This window comes from Chenopodium quinoa, unplaced genomic scaffold (genome assembly GCF_001683475.1).
Source record: "Chenopodium quinoa cultivar QQ74 unplaced genomic scaffold, ASM168347v1, whole genome shotgun sequence".
Taxonomy (NCBI): Eukaryota; Viridiplantae; Streptophyta; class Magnoliopsida; order Caryophyllales; family Amaranthaceae; genus Chenopodium; species Chenopodium quinoa.
In genome coordinates this window covers 3504022-3520083 of record NW_018743691.1, presented here as the reverse complement: position 1 = coordinate 3520083, position 16062 = coordinate 3504022, and the positions used below count along the sequence as shown (strand labels likewise).

The 16062-nt window shown below is 32.5% G+C and overlaps 1 protein-coding gene across 1 annotated transcript; it reads right to left on the bottom strand.

Moving 5' to 3' along the window:
• Positions 1-5919: 5919 nt before the first annotated feature.
• LOC110683788 lies at positions 5920-11459 on the bottom strand. The gene is made up of 6 exons (XM_021860200.1): positions 11257-11459; positions 10972-11178; positions 7613-7898; positions 6674-7252; positions 6271-6361; positions 5920-6181 (listed from the first exon to the last, which is right to left on the bottom strand). Exons 1-6 carry the CDS (start codon positions 11425-11427, stop codon positions 6037-6039), a joined length of 1479 nt encoding a protein of 492 aa, XP_021715892.1. The 5' UTR covers positions 11428-11459; the 3' UTR covers positions 5920-6036.
• Between the last annotated feature and the right edge of the window lie 4603 nt (positions 11460-16062).

Sequence of the window (16062 nt, the reverse complement as noted above, 5' to 3'; positions counted from 1 at the left end):
ATATGTCTTGAAGTTAATTGGTTTAAATATATTTAAAATTTGTTGATCATTAATATATTTAACATCAGACTCGCAAGTAGCCAATAATTGTACGTAAATGGTCAAGCTAAGGTTGATGAAGAGAAAAAAGAAACCGTATTAATAAAGCAAAGAATCGATTCCTACAAAGAAAGAAAAGTTATTCACAACTACAAAAAAGGGCTAAGGGGTTTGATATTTCTTCTTAGATCAGTAATTGGTAATTTCTTCTTAGATCAGTAATTGGTAAAACATAATTCAAGCCAACTAAATGTGGTTTATCTTGTGAGGCAAACATCGAACGACGGAATCCGTCACCCCTCTTGGGGTAACACAAATTGATGATTTGCATTATAGGTTTAATTAATGTTTGTCTACCAAATGGTATGACTGTTAGCGTTGGGATTAGAAATCTGGTTAAATAGATAATTTCACTTGAAAAATTTGCATTATAGATTTTCTGAAACAACAAAGAATTTTGTTTGAAAGATTGTCGTTAATTAAATTTCTCACGGCTAACCATCCCTATAACATATGGAAAATCTGATCCATTGAGCCGGGCACAAGCACAAGTCTTTGGGTTAGTGCAGATTAGTTAATCGAAACCATTCACTTTAATTTTTTGTTTGGAAACACAATCTCAAATAGATGCGTGCATGTAAGACTAGTATATTATATATGAACAGTGATAAAGTATTTTTTATTTCTTATTAAGATACCACATCAAAACAAAAACAAAAACAAAAACAGACACCAAAATAAGATAATCTTGTGTAAGATACCTGGTAGCCATCTGTTTTTCAATGAGTCAATTTTATAATTGTAATTATTGATTGATAATCGAACAATTCACTTTAGTTTTTTGTTTGAAGTTTCAATATCAAATAGATGCGTGCATGTAAGACTAGTGGATTATATATGAACAGTGATGAAGTATTTCTTTAAAAAAAAAATTGTAGTTGATTTGTCAAATTTATGTAACATTTAATCAATAATAATTTATTAAACTAAATTAATTGTTGTACATTTTTTCTTTTAAAAAAAATTGTAGTTGATTTGTCAAATATATGTAACATAAAATTTGTCTTATCGGCCTTATAAATAGAGAATGTAGTAACATATAAAATGTTGCATAAAACATCCCAAATACACATAAAATCACTAATACGAAGTATAAGAAAACATCTCAAGTACACGAAAAACGTCAACCATAGGGAGACTTTATTTATTTACATATTGTCAAAACCAATGAATTGACGTTGGTCGTTGGTCAGATACAAATTTCTGAAAAGAAACTTTATACATCAAGTAGTGAGATGGCTTAAATTTATCAAACTTGATATTACAAAAAGTGTGAAACAGTTTAAAAAAAACAAAACAAAAAAAAAAAAAACAAAAAGTGTGAAACAGTTTCAAAAAAAAATAAAAAATTGCTCCACTTACAAACCATTACAAAGCAAAAACATGCTCTTAGAGGTGGGAAGGTACCATCTTCATAGAGTGTGTTGACTCTTATGAAGTTTTGATGATGTTAAAAATTGAGCAAACTTCCTTTTAATAAGGATTTTCTAGTGTTGTGATGTTGGCAGGTTTAGTAAGCGTAGAGGGCTGAAGTAGGAACTGGAACAAAGGAACTTTAGAAGATCCATGAGGACAAGTAAAGAACAGAAGAAGAGTTCCAGCAATGGAACTTCCCGAAGTTTCTCAACAGGAACTTCAAACGGGTTGTAACGACCTGGTTCTGGTGTAATGTTGGGGCAAGCCTCAACAATCAAGGTTCAACACAAAGATCGAGATATCAACCGAAGAAGATGGACTTCATAACTTATAGTTGTGTAAAAGATAAGTTTGTTTTCGTAGGATGATGTAAACATATAAATGATAGATATGCATGGAACTTATTAGAAATCAGATAAAGCTTGGCAAACTAATTAATTCGTAAAAGATAATTATAAGTTTTATGAAAAAGTACTTAATTTATTTTATCTTATAAAATCTGGTTTAACTTGGTTTTATCTTTTTCATAAAATTCTATCTTTTAATAAAAACGAATTTGATAAAATTTGGTTTTCATAAAAACGAAATTAAATCCGTTTGGTTTCGGTTTTAAGGAAGATAAGATCAGATTTCTATTTGATCTATCTTGTTTGCGAAAACCCTAGTTTGAGAAGCTGAGAAACTCCTATAAATATAGAAGTATTTCAGCTTAGCAAGATGAGAGTTTTAAGCGTGAAAACCACTTAGTGCTTAAGAGTAAGTTTGCCAAAGGTTCAAGCTTTATCATTTTTATTTCGGGTTTCATGTGTAGCTTTCCATTTATGTGTTAGAGTGTGTCTTTGAGTTGTAATTGGTTTTGGGGTGAGATTGTGAATTCTCTTAAATTCATGTTTGAGTGTATGAGTTTGAATTCTCTAAAATTCGAGTGGTAGTCAGTCACCCCGAGTGTGTCTTGGGTTGCATAGTGGGAAAAAGGAACCTGAGTGTGTCTTAGGTCGAGAAAGGAACCTGAGTGTGTCTTGGGTCGAAAAAGGTGCCTGAGTTTGTCTTAGGTCTGATAGGATAGGTTCTTATCAATCAGCAAGTGTCTTAAGAGGAACTTGCGAAGCAAAGGTCTGTGTAATAGGTTGTACTAGGAGAGTTGCCTATTATAGTGGAATTTGTTTATAAGTCCCAATAGGGCCGAGGTTTTACTTCCAGTTAGGCACTGGATGGTTTCCTCGTAAACTTGGTGTGTGCTTTAAGTTTCTTTATGTTTTTATTGTTTATTTCCGCTTAAGTTCCGCGATTGGAACCTACTACTATTCACCCCCCCTCTCGTAGTAGTTCATCTAAACTAACAGAGTGACATGCTTCACTGCAAGTTATAGATTTCGTTTTTTGATCAGGGACGGTGTACACAATGGATTTTCTAAAGCAACTGAAGCAGATTTCTCGCGGTCAAAACCCCTTGTACATATATAGCCTACACCAATCAACATGTTAATATATGCACTCAAGTGCTCAACCCATTAATCATAACCTTGTGGCTTTAAGATGAGAAAGGGGAAAAAACATGAAGAAATGCACCTTCATTGAAAAGTCTTTTCACCTCACTGGCGGATAAACCTGACAAGACAAAAATCGTTAAGTCACTTGAATTATTTCAAACAACAAATTTTACGTCCATACATAGTTGCACCACTTAGTCCTATACTATATTTTGAAATTTTTAGTAATAGGTAGTAAAAAATAATCATTTTCTTCTAAATCATGGATTAAACTATATTTATTTGTTACTAAACATGACTCCAATAAGAATATGAAAAACTATCCAAGGACAAAGATCTCAGGTTCTTAGCGCTCTTGTAAACAAAAAACAAGCATTTGTAACCTGTAACTATTTTGGATAAGTTGCTTCCACAGTACAGCGTCGTCTTATGTAGTTGTTGTAAAGTTTTGCAACGAACATCAATTGGCACTTGACTGGTCTTCTGATCAGCAAAAACCTAAATAGTAGAATTCTTTAAGCATTGATAGCATCCTGAAAAATACAATGGTGTACCTCATTTGTCTGAAAATAAGTTCCATTTAGTGGAAAGTTCCCCCTCAAAGCTGTCCTAAAGGGAATCTGTAGATTTTTATTTAAGTTTAGAAATGGACATCTTTTTACATATTTATTGCATATAAATCAAAAGATTTAGCTTGCATCTTTCTCACCATAACTGTCCCAGGAACTGTCTCAGACCATTTTCTGTTACTAAGACCTGAAGGCGGTGTGATTTCCACCGATGGATCTCCTGAACAAATGGCATGCGATTAGTAAAAAAATAAATTAAAATAAATCATGTCTTAACATCGAACAAATGACTACCTGATTCCCATACCAGAAGAAGATATGGGGATGGATCATCACACATTCGGTCATCAAACTACACGAGCAATAAACAGTCATGACAGATTTGACTAAGCGTAGATAAGTTTCAAATAGATACAAAATTAGCAGTCACCGTTTCTAGAATCGGATGCCAATCTGGAAGCTCATAACTGCATTGGCAATTACACGAGTTAGTAGAAATATCAACATTTAACAATCTTTTTCTAGCTTTTCTATATTGGTGCTAAAATATTGACAAGACTTGTATAGAAGTTTTTACTGTCCATGGATCAGCAACAAAGTATCGATATACTCATTAAGCAAAATGTCAGTAAAATGGTTGAAAACTAAATCATTTTTTCTTCTAAGACTCCATACCTATGTTTGGGACGCATTTTCACAACAAATATAAGATACACCAAAACAAGGGCTTCAAATTATGGACTCTTTCATGCTTTTTGGACTAAAATTATTGAGCATTGATTCAAATATTTGAGTGTCAAACTTAGACTTGACACTTGCAACAATGCCTAATATGAAATGCTGAGTATGAGTAATAAGGTTTACAAGCAACTCACACACAGTGTTGTGTCCTTGTCTGGCTTTTTTTAGGTTTCCTTCCTATTGAAGAAGAAACATGTGTGTTCTTTTCTTTGTGACTTCTCGGTTTCTGGTGTGATTCATCTTTTGCTGGTGTTTTTGGAGCTTCAATACCACCAGAGTGAAATGTGTCTGATCCTTCTTTACTGGACCTTCTTGTCCTCTCAGTTTTGATTTTGATGATCCCCCTTTAGCTCTTGTCAACATTCTTTGAGTGATAAGCCAACCCATGCCATCAGAGTCTTCTATGTCAATATCAGCATAACTTTTGCACTCCTTTCTCATGGGACATTCGGCACAGCTAGGTTTCTTCTTTGTACAGAAGACCTGTAATTAAAAATAACAAGCCACTATTACTTGTCTATAAGAAAATAAGATTATAACTCTGAAAGTTAGATAATAAACTTACCTTCCCAAATGTAATCATCTGATAATGCAGCTCATACCTAAATACTCAAAAGAATTAACCATTGAAGATATATAACATTATTTAGGCAAATGAAACAAGTCTTTTCGCATTTAAATGATTATAGTTTATATAACATTACAAGGTATTATGGTCAAGTTTGCTCAGCCGGGGCCAAAGATATTGATTAATCAAATCATGAAGTTTAGAGGACCTGCAGACATATTTTTTATGATCTTTATCACTGCAACCAAAAGTGATTCAACGAAATTATAAAGTGATAATTCTCAGTTTCTTACTCATACAAAACAGACATTAGAAGATTATCACTTGTGTTTTCTGGGATTGGAACCTCCCCAAGACGCACTGTCACTCGAGCAACATTCACATCAACCTGTTCCGCAAAATTGATGTCAAATTCCATTGTCAAAGACTATAATCTTCAAATTATAAAATAATCAGACTTCATGAAAAACCTTACAGGAAATGCTGGTTGTTTGAGGGTCAAAAGTTGGACACAGCCTACACTCTTTAGCCCTAATCCATATATGCTTAGAAGAAATTCCCTAAAAGAAGATGTTGGTGAATAAAAAGCAGTACAAAATAAAATAGATGATTTCTGAGAGTTCAGTGAGGTTATTCAACAGTAAATGACTGTCAGGCTTACTTTGCTTTGAGCCGGGGAACATTTCGAACCCATTCAAGGTCCAAATTCCCGTGATCCTTCATAAGTCGGTCTAGGAATTCCTGCAAATGTAATACCCTCTGTTCAATAATATGTACTAATTCACAGAATCTTAGAAACAGGAAAATATATTCACACTTTAAAATAAACTTAGGTTTAAATATAATTTTCAAGAAACTCCGGTTTAACAAATCTTATATCAAAACCTTTTCTTTTTAGAATAGTACCAATTGTACCAACAACATACTTTGATGCGGTGAGCTAGCTTAATGTTCATGCCTCTTAATAAAATGGCATCCGAGATGTCCTCAACTTTAGCTCGCCTAACAGCATTCCAATCCACATAATCAACCGTATTAATGGTTCGTTCTATATCCACACTGCCATATTGCATCCTCTTCCCTGAAACTTTTCCTTTTATCGAGTTTTTCACTTTCTTCTCATCCAAACTTTCCTTATTGTCAGCACTCAATTTCATTCTGTTCCCTTTTTATCCTGATTATTATGGCAAACACGACCACCTTTAATTCTTTGATCTCTCAACATTTGATGATGCCGGCCATAAGCAACGCAATCACGGTCCTGGGAAAAGATCACGCCAAGTTCCATAAAAGCAGAACTGCACCGAGAATTGAAAAGTTATTTCTGCAACCTGCTGTTTTTACAATAGTTTCCCGAAAAAGTTCTTAAACATATGAGAATATGTACCTTGAAAAGTTGTCGCCCACCCTTTGAGTCAATAAAGCACCAATAACTGAGTCCAACACTGAGCCTTTCCATGGAGAATAATCTCTTTTACCTATGCAGAGATTCAAGATTAGCTACTTTACTGTAAATATAACAAGCTACTTAGGTGAAAGTAAGCAAGATTATATTAATTTGGAGGAAACAAAAGATTATATAGTTTTCGAGAAATTTTCCTTTTAATGAATGTCTCTTTCGCTCAGGTTTTGGTGTTAACATATAGGCAGTTTAAGTAAAATGGAGAATTTAAGTGATATATCTTGATTAGTTCAGTAGTTAAGTAACAAACTTCTCCTGCTAACAACAATTTTTTGAAATCAACATCTTGTCAATCAATCACCAAAAACATGCTAAGCTGATTGCTCACCCTGAATGGTACCCACTTTGGATATGAATGATTTCACCTTTCTGTGGAAGATTAATGAATTATCTTCCACTGAGACGGTCCCGTCTTTTTCAAAGACTGTGTCACAACTCTCAGCGATAGCTTTCTTCATCAAAGCTTGCCATACTTTATTTGCATCCTTTGTTTTTTTCAATGATAGCTGGTTTTTCGAGTTTGGGGAGACTCTTTTGTTATGCAACTTCAGCACACGGCCTATTCGTGTACGACTTACCATTTTATCTTTATCTTTTTCAATAGCTATCAACACTTGCTCCATAATTGAACGAGTTAAATAATGCGAATGAGCAAACAATTCTGAGACTTCTTCCATTTTATTTTTCTGAATTTTCATGGTAGGCTTCGCACGCTTTCTCCTTGTTGGAGAGGGGGTTGGTGGTCCCACCACAAAAGCGTCTTTCCTGTTTTCTTTCTCAGACACCATTATTTCTTCTCCGTCATCACTTGAGACATACTCACTAGCTGAGCCAACATTTGGCTGCAACAACGTTAAACATTTATGGAGTATCTCTGGTTCATCTTGCTCCTTATTCTTTAAGTACCCTGAGAACAAATTATTTTGATTCAATGCATATCAATTTTCGATTGGACTATGTTTAAATGCTTAAGTAAAAGTGTAAAACCATCAAGTATCACTTAATCAATTAGGGATGGAACATGCTAGTTCATACTAGTAAAACCTTATAGGCAAGTCTTAACTCTTAAGTAGGTACGTACAGTTTTGGTCACGTACTCCATTTTAACTTTCATGCTTCATCCATTTATAGTTGTTCAACTTTGACTTAATTTTTTCTTGTCACATGATTTGTAGTGTTTGGTCTCAAAATGTTATGAAATTGTAATATAGTTGTAACGAAACAGAAATGAAGATAAAATTTGCATCCAAGGTTAGAGGTCACATACCAATCTCAAGAGGTGGTTCAGGGATTTCTTCCTTTTGTTTCCCCAAGTCATCAATAGGGACAGTAATTCTTGCATTAAGATTTGAATCCTGCTGTGTACTTTCAGAAAACCCCATTTCATCACCAACTCGGCTTCTTTTTCCGAGAAAAGATGTGTCATCAAAATCCAGGCGTCTTTTGCAGTGAAAAGGCTTAGTACATGCTTTTCGTGGCACAGCAAAAGGAGAAGACACAGATAATTTTGAGCAGCTAATCATACTTTCTTCTTTGATAAAGTCCATAACTTCCTGCACATAAAAATCCATCAACATTTCTTGGTTAAAAAATTACAATTCAAAAATTTAGTTTCATACTGATTACTACTATCTTCTTAGTTAGTTTCATATTGATTACTCCTATCTTCTTACACTGCAATGATAATTTGAAGCAATGTCTTCAAACAGAATCAGATACTGACTAAGATAGACCATTTAAAATTATTTTAAATTTTTTGTATGTGTAATAGGCTCAATCCTTTAATAGAGATTTTAAACAAAAGGAAAGAGTTTGAGTATATTTGACTTATAATAGAAATTACTAAACAATAATCAACAATTAAATTTTTTTTGTATGTGTAATAGGCTCAATCCTTTAATAGAGATTTTAAACAAAAGGAAAGAGTTTGAGTATATTTGACTTATAATAGAAATTACTGAACAATAATCAACAATTAAATTTTAAAATATAATTAGTATAAAAAAATATTATTTTGATATTTGAAGTTATTTGATAGACAATTTTTTATCTTAGATTTTTTTTTATAAGATAACATGTTTAATATGTCAAGTAAAATAAGTCACGTCAATTTAATTTTTAATTGAAAGTTTTCAAATGTAGTGCTTATTTAACTTGTTCAATATATACGACAAGTTGCATGAATCAATGATTTAAGATATTTTTTAAAATAAAGTGAGAATTAATAAATAATACTTCCCCGTTTCTTAAAAATTGTGTGCAATCCTCGATTTCTTACACGTTTGTCAATGCACAATTTCTAAGAGTCTGTTTGGTAGAGAGGAAATGGTGGGAAAGGAAGTGGAAGAAAATATAACACTTTCCGTCATTCCTTTATTAATGTCTAAGAAAATAAGCTGAATTTCTTTCACTTCATTTATTTGAACCAAACATTGGAAAATAAGCTTGTTTTCTCTTCCTTTCCTTTCCCTTCCTTTCTCTTCTTTTCCTTTCTCTTCTCTTCCTTTACTAATATTCAACCAAACAGGTTGTAAGTCAAATATCTTTAATTGTACATGAGTAAAATTATAAAAATTGAAATTTAATAAACTAGTTGTTAATACGATTTTAACAAGACTCCACCTGACTATTCTTATATTTATTTTGACTACTAATGAATAGTGTCGATTTCCCTTATGGCCTTAGGGCATGAATTTAGTGGAACCGAGGGAGTATATAATTTTTTTATTATGATCACATAAATGTATAGTGAAGTAAATTTACCAACACCCTTTTTTTTATGAAACCTAAAAAAATAAAAATTGTTTGCATGCATTAGGCTCTGTCATCTAAATCGATCAAAAGCACTACAAATTGAATACTGTACATGAAAATTAACATGACAAACTGTGAATTGAGAACCAAGCAAGTAGTTACACATGCAAGCTATTTGAAAACCCCAGCAAAACAAAAGCATATGAAAATAAACTTTAAATTGAAGGAAATTCAAAGATGAATTGAGAAAACTTACATAAAAGCAATTGAAAAGAGTGAAACGAGAAATGACGAACAATGATCAGAGCAAATAAAAAATAAGTGAAAGAAATTAGAGCAAGTTTGAGGGCATTTGAGCTGGGAAAGAAAGCACCAGAGTACAGTGTAATCTAAGGATTCTAAGGTGAAATAAGGTCAAAGTAAGCGGCATATAAATGTCAAGTTATTCAAGCGGTAGCACTGTAGTCCTCTGCGGTTATCATTTGTTGTTACCACAAGTTAATTGTCCGATCAAATGTTCGGTTTTAAATAATATTGGTCTAATTTACACGCCATGCGATGTTTTTTAAACTTAATACTCAATTTTAATAAAATAGTTAATATATGAATTTTAATCTTGATGATGGATTTTAATATTGTATAAAAAAATATAAATGAATGTGTTAGTATAAAAAAATATAAATAAATAATAATCTAATATGAACCAAGAAATTGATAAGGGTTTTACAAGAGTCAATAAAAATAGATTAAAGTGAAATTTTCTAACAAACACAAGCATGCAAAATTATAATATCGGTAAACAATGTTTGAAAAGTGAAAAAATCATAAAGAAAATTGTTGCAAACACAATCGACAACATTAGAATTAGAGAACAAAAGAAGAGAAAAAGAATTGTTATTAGTACGTAGAATAAAAGAAAGCAATGTGAATTATGTGTGTATTTATACCCACCAAGGAAGTGGATTTTTTTTAATGTGAATATTTTTTTATCAATTATCATAGTAATTGATTGACTAATGAATGAGGAAGTTAATGAAAATAGAGAATTAATCATGTTACTGACATGCTGTATTAAAGGAATTTATTGATTGATTGAAAGATTGATTTGTTGATTTAGGAGGCACATCTGGCACATTAGCAACCACAGTAGGTTTGGGGCAAAAACTAGGCGGAACACTGAGTGTATTGCTAACACCCTGATGGGAAAATCAAACCAAGAAATAGAGGAAATAATGTCCTCAGGCAGGGGAAAGTTACAAGGAAGAACTATGACAAGAGTAGCAGTGACAAGTGGATATGAACTATGATAAGGGTTACATTCATTACAACAACAGCTAGCTAGGGTGGTGGCAAGGAGTATCTTTACTAGAGATCTCGGGGTCTTGCATCGATATGAAGTTCAACCAATGATGATGTTATTTAGTTTGATCTATTTCTTGTAGCTATGGTTTGTTTTAAACACTGAATAAACATTGGTGGTTTAAACTTTGCAAAAATAGAATGTTTTGTGTGACCTTGTGTCATTGTTAGGTCGTAGACTCTTTGAAGCTCATGGTATATGGAGAGGGATGTATATAATAATTGAGATTGTGATCTATGAATTTGGTTTTTCACAATATTGGTTTGCTACTCCTATTCTACAACATGTTGCAAGTATATATTGTTATTGTCGTAATGTCATATATCACTTGGTATTTATATATAAAGGTATGATTTTTAATGGAAAAGGACGGAGTCAAGCACAAACATAAGCAAGCTTAATTAAGATAATATGAAATTTTATCCTAATAACCACTTCAAATGTATTGTAAACATGATAATTAAGCAAATAAAACATCACCGGGCAAAGCCGGGTAAAAAACTAGTTAGTACCTGATCTTCAAGATTTTTGAAAACAGGGTCCATCTTCTTGAGGTAACCCCCCCGTTGATCTTTTCCAAGGGTGGAGACTGCCAGCTTCTCCAGTATCCACCTCATTGGGAATGGGTGTTGAGCTAATTGCCCCGCCTCCATCTCTTCCCTCACAGATGTGAGGCCTATAGAATCCCACAACTTCGGGATTCGTACGAAGAAGAAACACTGTAAAGTACAATCACATTAATTTTTAAATAATAAATTTCATAAAATAAAGATTGATTAAAAAAAAAAGAAGCTTACCAGTATTAGCCAACCACAATATATCTGTTTTCTCGGAAGTATTCTCCACAAATAACTTCTCCAAATGATGTTGGAGGAAGGCAAGCATGCCGGCCCCCCATGCATAAGTCCCACATGTCCCATCTGGATCGCTGAGGACCTCGAAAAATGCGGGATAAAAGTGATTCCCATGGTGAGACGGCATTATAGCGCATTGCACTATTAACATCAATAGTGCTGCCTTGCGCTTGTCTTCATCCAAACTTGTGTCGCCGATAATCTCCTGAAGGTGGTCAAAATCATTGACAGCCTCACCAAAAATATCATGGCAATGCTTGTCGCTGTAATCTTTGAGAAGGACGGGAGTCCCATCAATCTTGATCCTAGCTAGGAATAATACATCTTCAAGTGTTATTCCTAGAACATTCCCTCGAATGTTGAACGTGTTGGAAATGGGATTGTAATATTTCACCAGCTTTGACAAAAGTGGTGTTGGAATCGTGGATTTGGGTAGGGTTAGTAGGTTGTACAAACCTCCTTTTGACAAGCAATCCTCGAGAAACGGCTGAGAAGTTTCACGTAATATATTTTCTGTATCACTAAGGGTAGTGAGCTTGCCGACGAATTTATAGTTGTGCTCCATTCCCTGGTAAATGACAAACACATACAAAGCCCATTAGGCCAAATAAAAATCTTCAGTATATGATTTAACATAGTAAACTAAAGATAAGCATAACAGCAGTGAATAAAACTGCATGCATGAACTGCATCAATAATGAACTTGCATCAATAACCGAGAAGTTGGAATTTGTAAATTTTAAAGGTGTCATCTTTATGATGTATTTGGTTAATGAATGTCAAAGTTGAATTTCTTTATGTTCAAAGACTAGCAATCTTATGTGGAGGAAATTGAGAACAAGGGACAAATTGTTTGATTTTGGAGTTGTGGAATCTGCAGATTGCCCTCTTTGTGGTTTGGAGGATGAATCTATGGATCATTTGTTTTTTGCTTGTCCTTATAGTCAGAAGTGTTGTGCTATAACTGCAGCTTCTACTACTGTGCCTGTTGATCTGTCTAATCTGGATGCTTGTCTTTCTAGCTTGAATGCAGTAAGGGGGAGATTTAAAGCGATAATCGGAATTCATATTTTAGTACAATAGTAAAGATGGCCACTACTATTTACAAGTGCAGGTTAACTTCATTTTTTGTACTTGAAACTAAAACTTTTTTTTGTTAAATATTAATCAATTACACTAACTCTCTTGAATCTAGGTGAAGGCTTCAGGACTTGGAAATCAACCCATAAGGTAATTCCCAAAGCTGTTTTCAAAATTTAACAAAACTCAACTACAAGTACCTACAAACATAAAGCTGTTTTCAAAATTTAACAAAACTCAACTACAACTACAAGTACCTACAAAGAAAATGCGATCAACTTAATTTGGGTAAGACATAACTCGGCCAAGACAACTCCCTAACCACAAGGACATAACCTAAGCTCGTCTTCAAACGAGTAGAACTCGTAACTTTTGATGTTATTTCTCTGTCACATAAAATTTAATAAGATATAACATTAAAAAAAGGGAAAAATAAACAAATATCATTCCAAAACAGATGAGCATTTCTGATACTGATATCTGTGTGTTGTGCAGGACTAAAAGTGAGTCTTTGACTCATTTGTTCTTTGGTTGTTCTGTTATCAAGCTAATCTGGGACAAGGTCAGAAGCTGGTTGCCTAGCTGCTTCTGTAATACCTGGCCAAGTTAGACTTATATAATATATAATATACAAAGAATGACCAAATTTTTATCAAAAATGTCCATAATGTTACTTGATAACCAAATTAAGCTTGCACTGCAGGCTTACACTTGCAATCAATATGTCATTTTATTTATACGTGTAATTTAAAATATCTTTAATATCTTCATAAACCATCTTACATGTTACTTTAAAAAAAATCCCTCCACTTTTTTTTTACCAGATATATAATAATCATAATAATTTCTAAAAGATATTGCAATTTTAATGATCACTAAAATAACAATATCAACCTTTCAATTAAAAAAAATTAATTAACCAAAACCTATCTATTCTACTCGTAAGCAAAATTATTAAAATGAATATAGCCAATATTAGTGTACAATGAATATAGCATATCATATAGAAAAAAAATATTATTACCATATCATAACATATCAAAAAAATATTGTAAAAAAATAAAAATAAATTAATTAAAAAAATAAAAAGTAAAAAATAAAAATATTGTAGTGCTTATATATATTTTGACTTAATTACTACCTATCATAACATATCAATATTATAGCGTATCAACAATAAAATATACAATAATAAGTAACACCTTAAAAGAAATGAAAACAAACTTACAATAAAATAGACAAAACTAACAAACTAACATACATGTGAATGAAAACGATGAAAAAAGAAGACAATTTAAATGTAAAGATGGTGAGATTTTTACGATAAGGAAAATAATCTCATACCTAAATTGGAAATATTATTATTATAATTATTATATGATATGATATAAAAGATAATAATATCCTCGTAAAAAAAACATATGTGAGTGAAAACGATGAAAAACGAAGACTATTTAAATAAAAGGATGGTGAGATTTTTACGGTAAGGAAAATAATCTCATACCTAAATTAGAAATATTATTATTGTATGATATGATATAAAAAGATACTAATATTCTCATAAAATAAAAATAAAAAGATACTAATATCTTATTTTATAATATTTTTACTCTGACATAATATTTGGGTTCTTTGCAAATATTATAGTGATTAAGCATATACTCTTATGATATTAAAGATATAGAAAATATTTTATGATCCTCTATCCTTTATAATATACAAAATATTTTTCTTGTCTGATTATTTTTATTATAGTTAAGATTGAGTATAAATTCTTTCTTTATTTATTTTTTATAATTATGTAATAATAATTATATTATATTATAAGATAAGCGAATCAGGGAGTGACAAATGTCAGCTCCACGTTGATCTGCTTGTCTTATAGTATAGGATATATAGATACTAATAAAGCAAAACACAGATGATGTCATCAATGCATATGTGGCGGCCTTTCATTAAAAAAATTCCCGCCAAAAGCATTGAAGACATCGTAAATAAAATTATTTTTTTTCAAAAAAAAAACGACAACTACATGCCAACTCACTCTATCTTAAATTAAATCCGGGAAAAAAAATTAAATTCAATTAAATAAACTATAAAAAAAGGATATATCCCATCTTACTTTATTTTAAATTAAATCTAAATAACAATAACTATTAAAAAACAACTATATCCCATCAAAACAATATGAAAAAAACAACTATATCCCACCTAAAAAACAACAACTATATCCTATATTAGTACTATTAAATCAACAACTTATATACGAAGTATAAACTTTAAATTTATAAGAATTGTATAACTTGAATAAAAAAAGACATAACAACTGCTATTCTATCTTATTATCACTTTAACTTTGTCTAAAAATAAATTAGTATATTATAAAATTGTTTTTTTTCCAAACCGTGCATTTTAATTTATTCCTCTCAAACAAGTTTCTTACTCTAATCTTTCAAACAAATTTCAACTTCAAATCATGTGTGTTTTTTCATTTGAAATTCTATTATAATTATTTTGGAGACAAAAAGCAGATGGTGCTGCCCATGGAATAGATAATAAACACTTCATTTTCTTATTCAATCTTCATTGAGAAAATATAATTAGGAAGCGAGAGATTTCTCGAATGAAGATTGGTCCTAAGTCAATCGCCCTAAGTCACCCTTTTCGGGGAACTTCCCCAAAATCCCTGATAGACTATAAAAAAAACAAAAATTAGGGATGAGCAAAAAAAACGTATTAAAAGAATTGTTAAAATCGTATTAAAACCGTACTAAAATTAAGGATGAGCAAAAAAACTGGGTACCCGGTCTGGTACCTGGAACCGGCTTGGAACCGGCGGGTCCAGAACCGGTTGTGACTAGTTCCGGTTGCGGGTAGAAATTTTTAGGACCCGGTACCCGGCGGGTACCCGGTTATACAAGTTTCATGCCCGGGTATGCCATATATGCTTGCGTTTTTTATGTAATTATACAGTTTGTATTAACATTTTTGTTCATATGACATGTGTGTTAGTGTGTAGTGGCCCAAATAAAAAGAAGGCCCACTACTATATTTCTACGAAGTACTCCGTACAAGTTTATAAAGAAAATCCTAAAGTATAATATCTCTTTTTCCTAAAGCATAATAACACTCTTCTCTTTTTCATCTTTAATGTGGACGAAGCTGGAGTCCTAGATGCACTATAGGAGATTGGTCGAGGTGTCAGGTGGCTTAAGAATTCGGAGCGCCCTGATGAAGTGAAAGATAAGTCCAAGTGGTGCAGATACCACAACGACCATGGCCATTTAACGGAAGAATGTAATGCTCTAAAGAAGGAGGTTGCCTAGCAGCTGAAGAAAGGTCTCCTTAATTAATCATCTGTTGGACAAGAAGGGTAAAGGAGCTGAGCAACCGAAAGAAGTTGAGTCAGGTGTTCCACCACCTCCCCTAGCTAATGCCAAGGTGATCCACGTGATATGTGTCGGATCTGAAATTTGTGGTCTCACATATTCTGCTGCTAAGAGATTCGCTAGAAGTGACTGCCTTGATACTTAATACATAGAGCCTCAATGTCGAGGACTCGATAAGGAGGAGCAATATCGAGGACTCGATAAGGAGGAGCAAAGACATGCATCTTTATAGTTGAACGAGACAAATCTCAAAGGGAAGTTATAAATATAGGAGTATGTT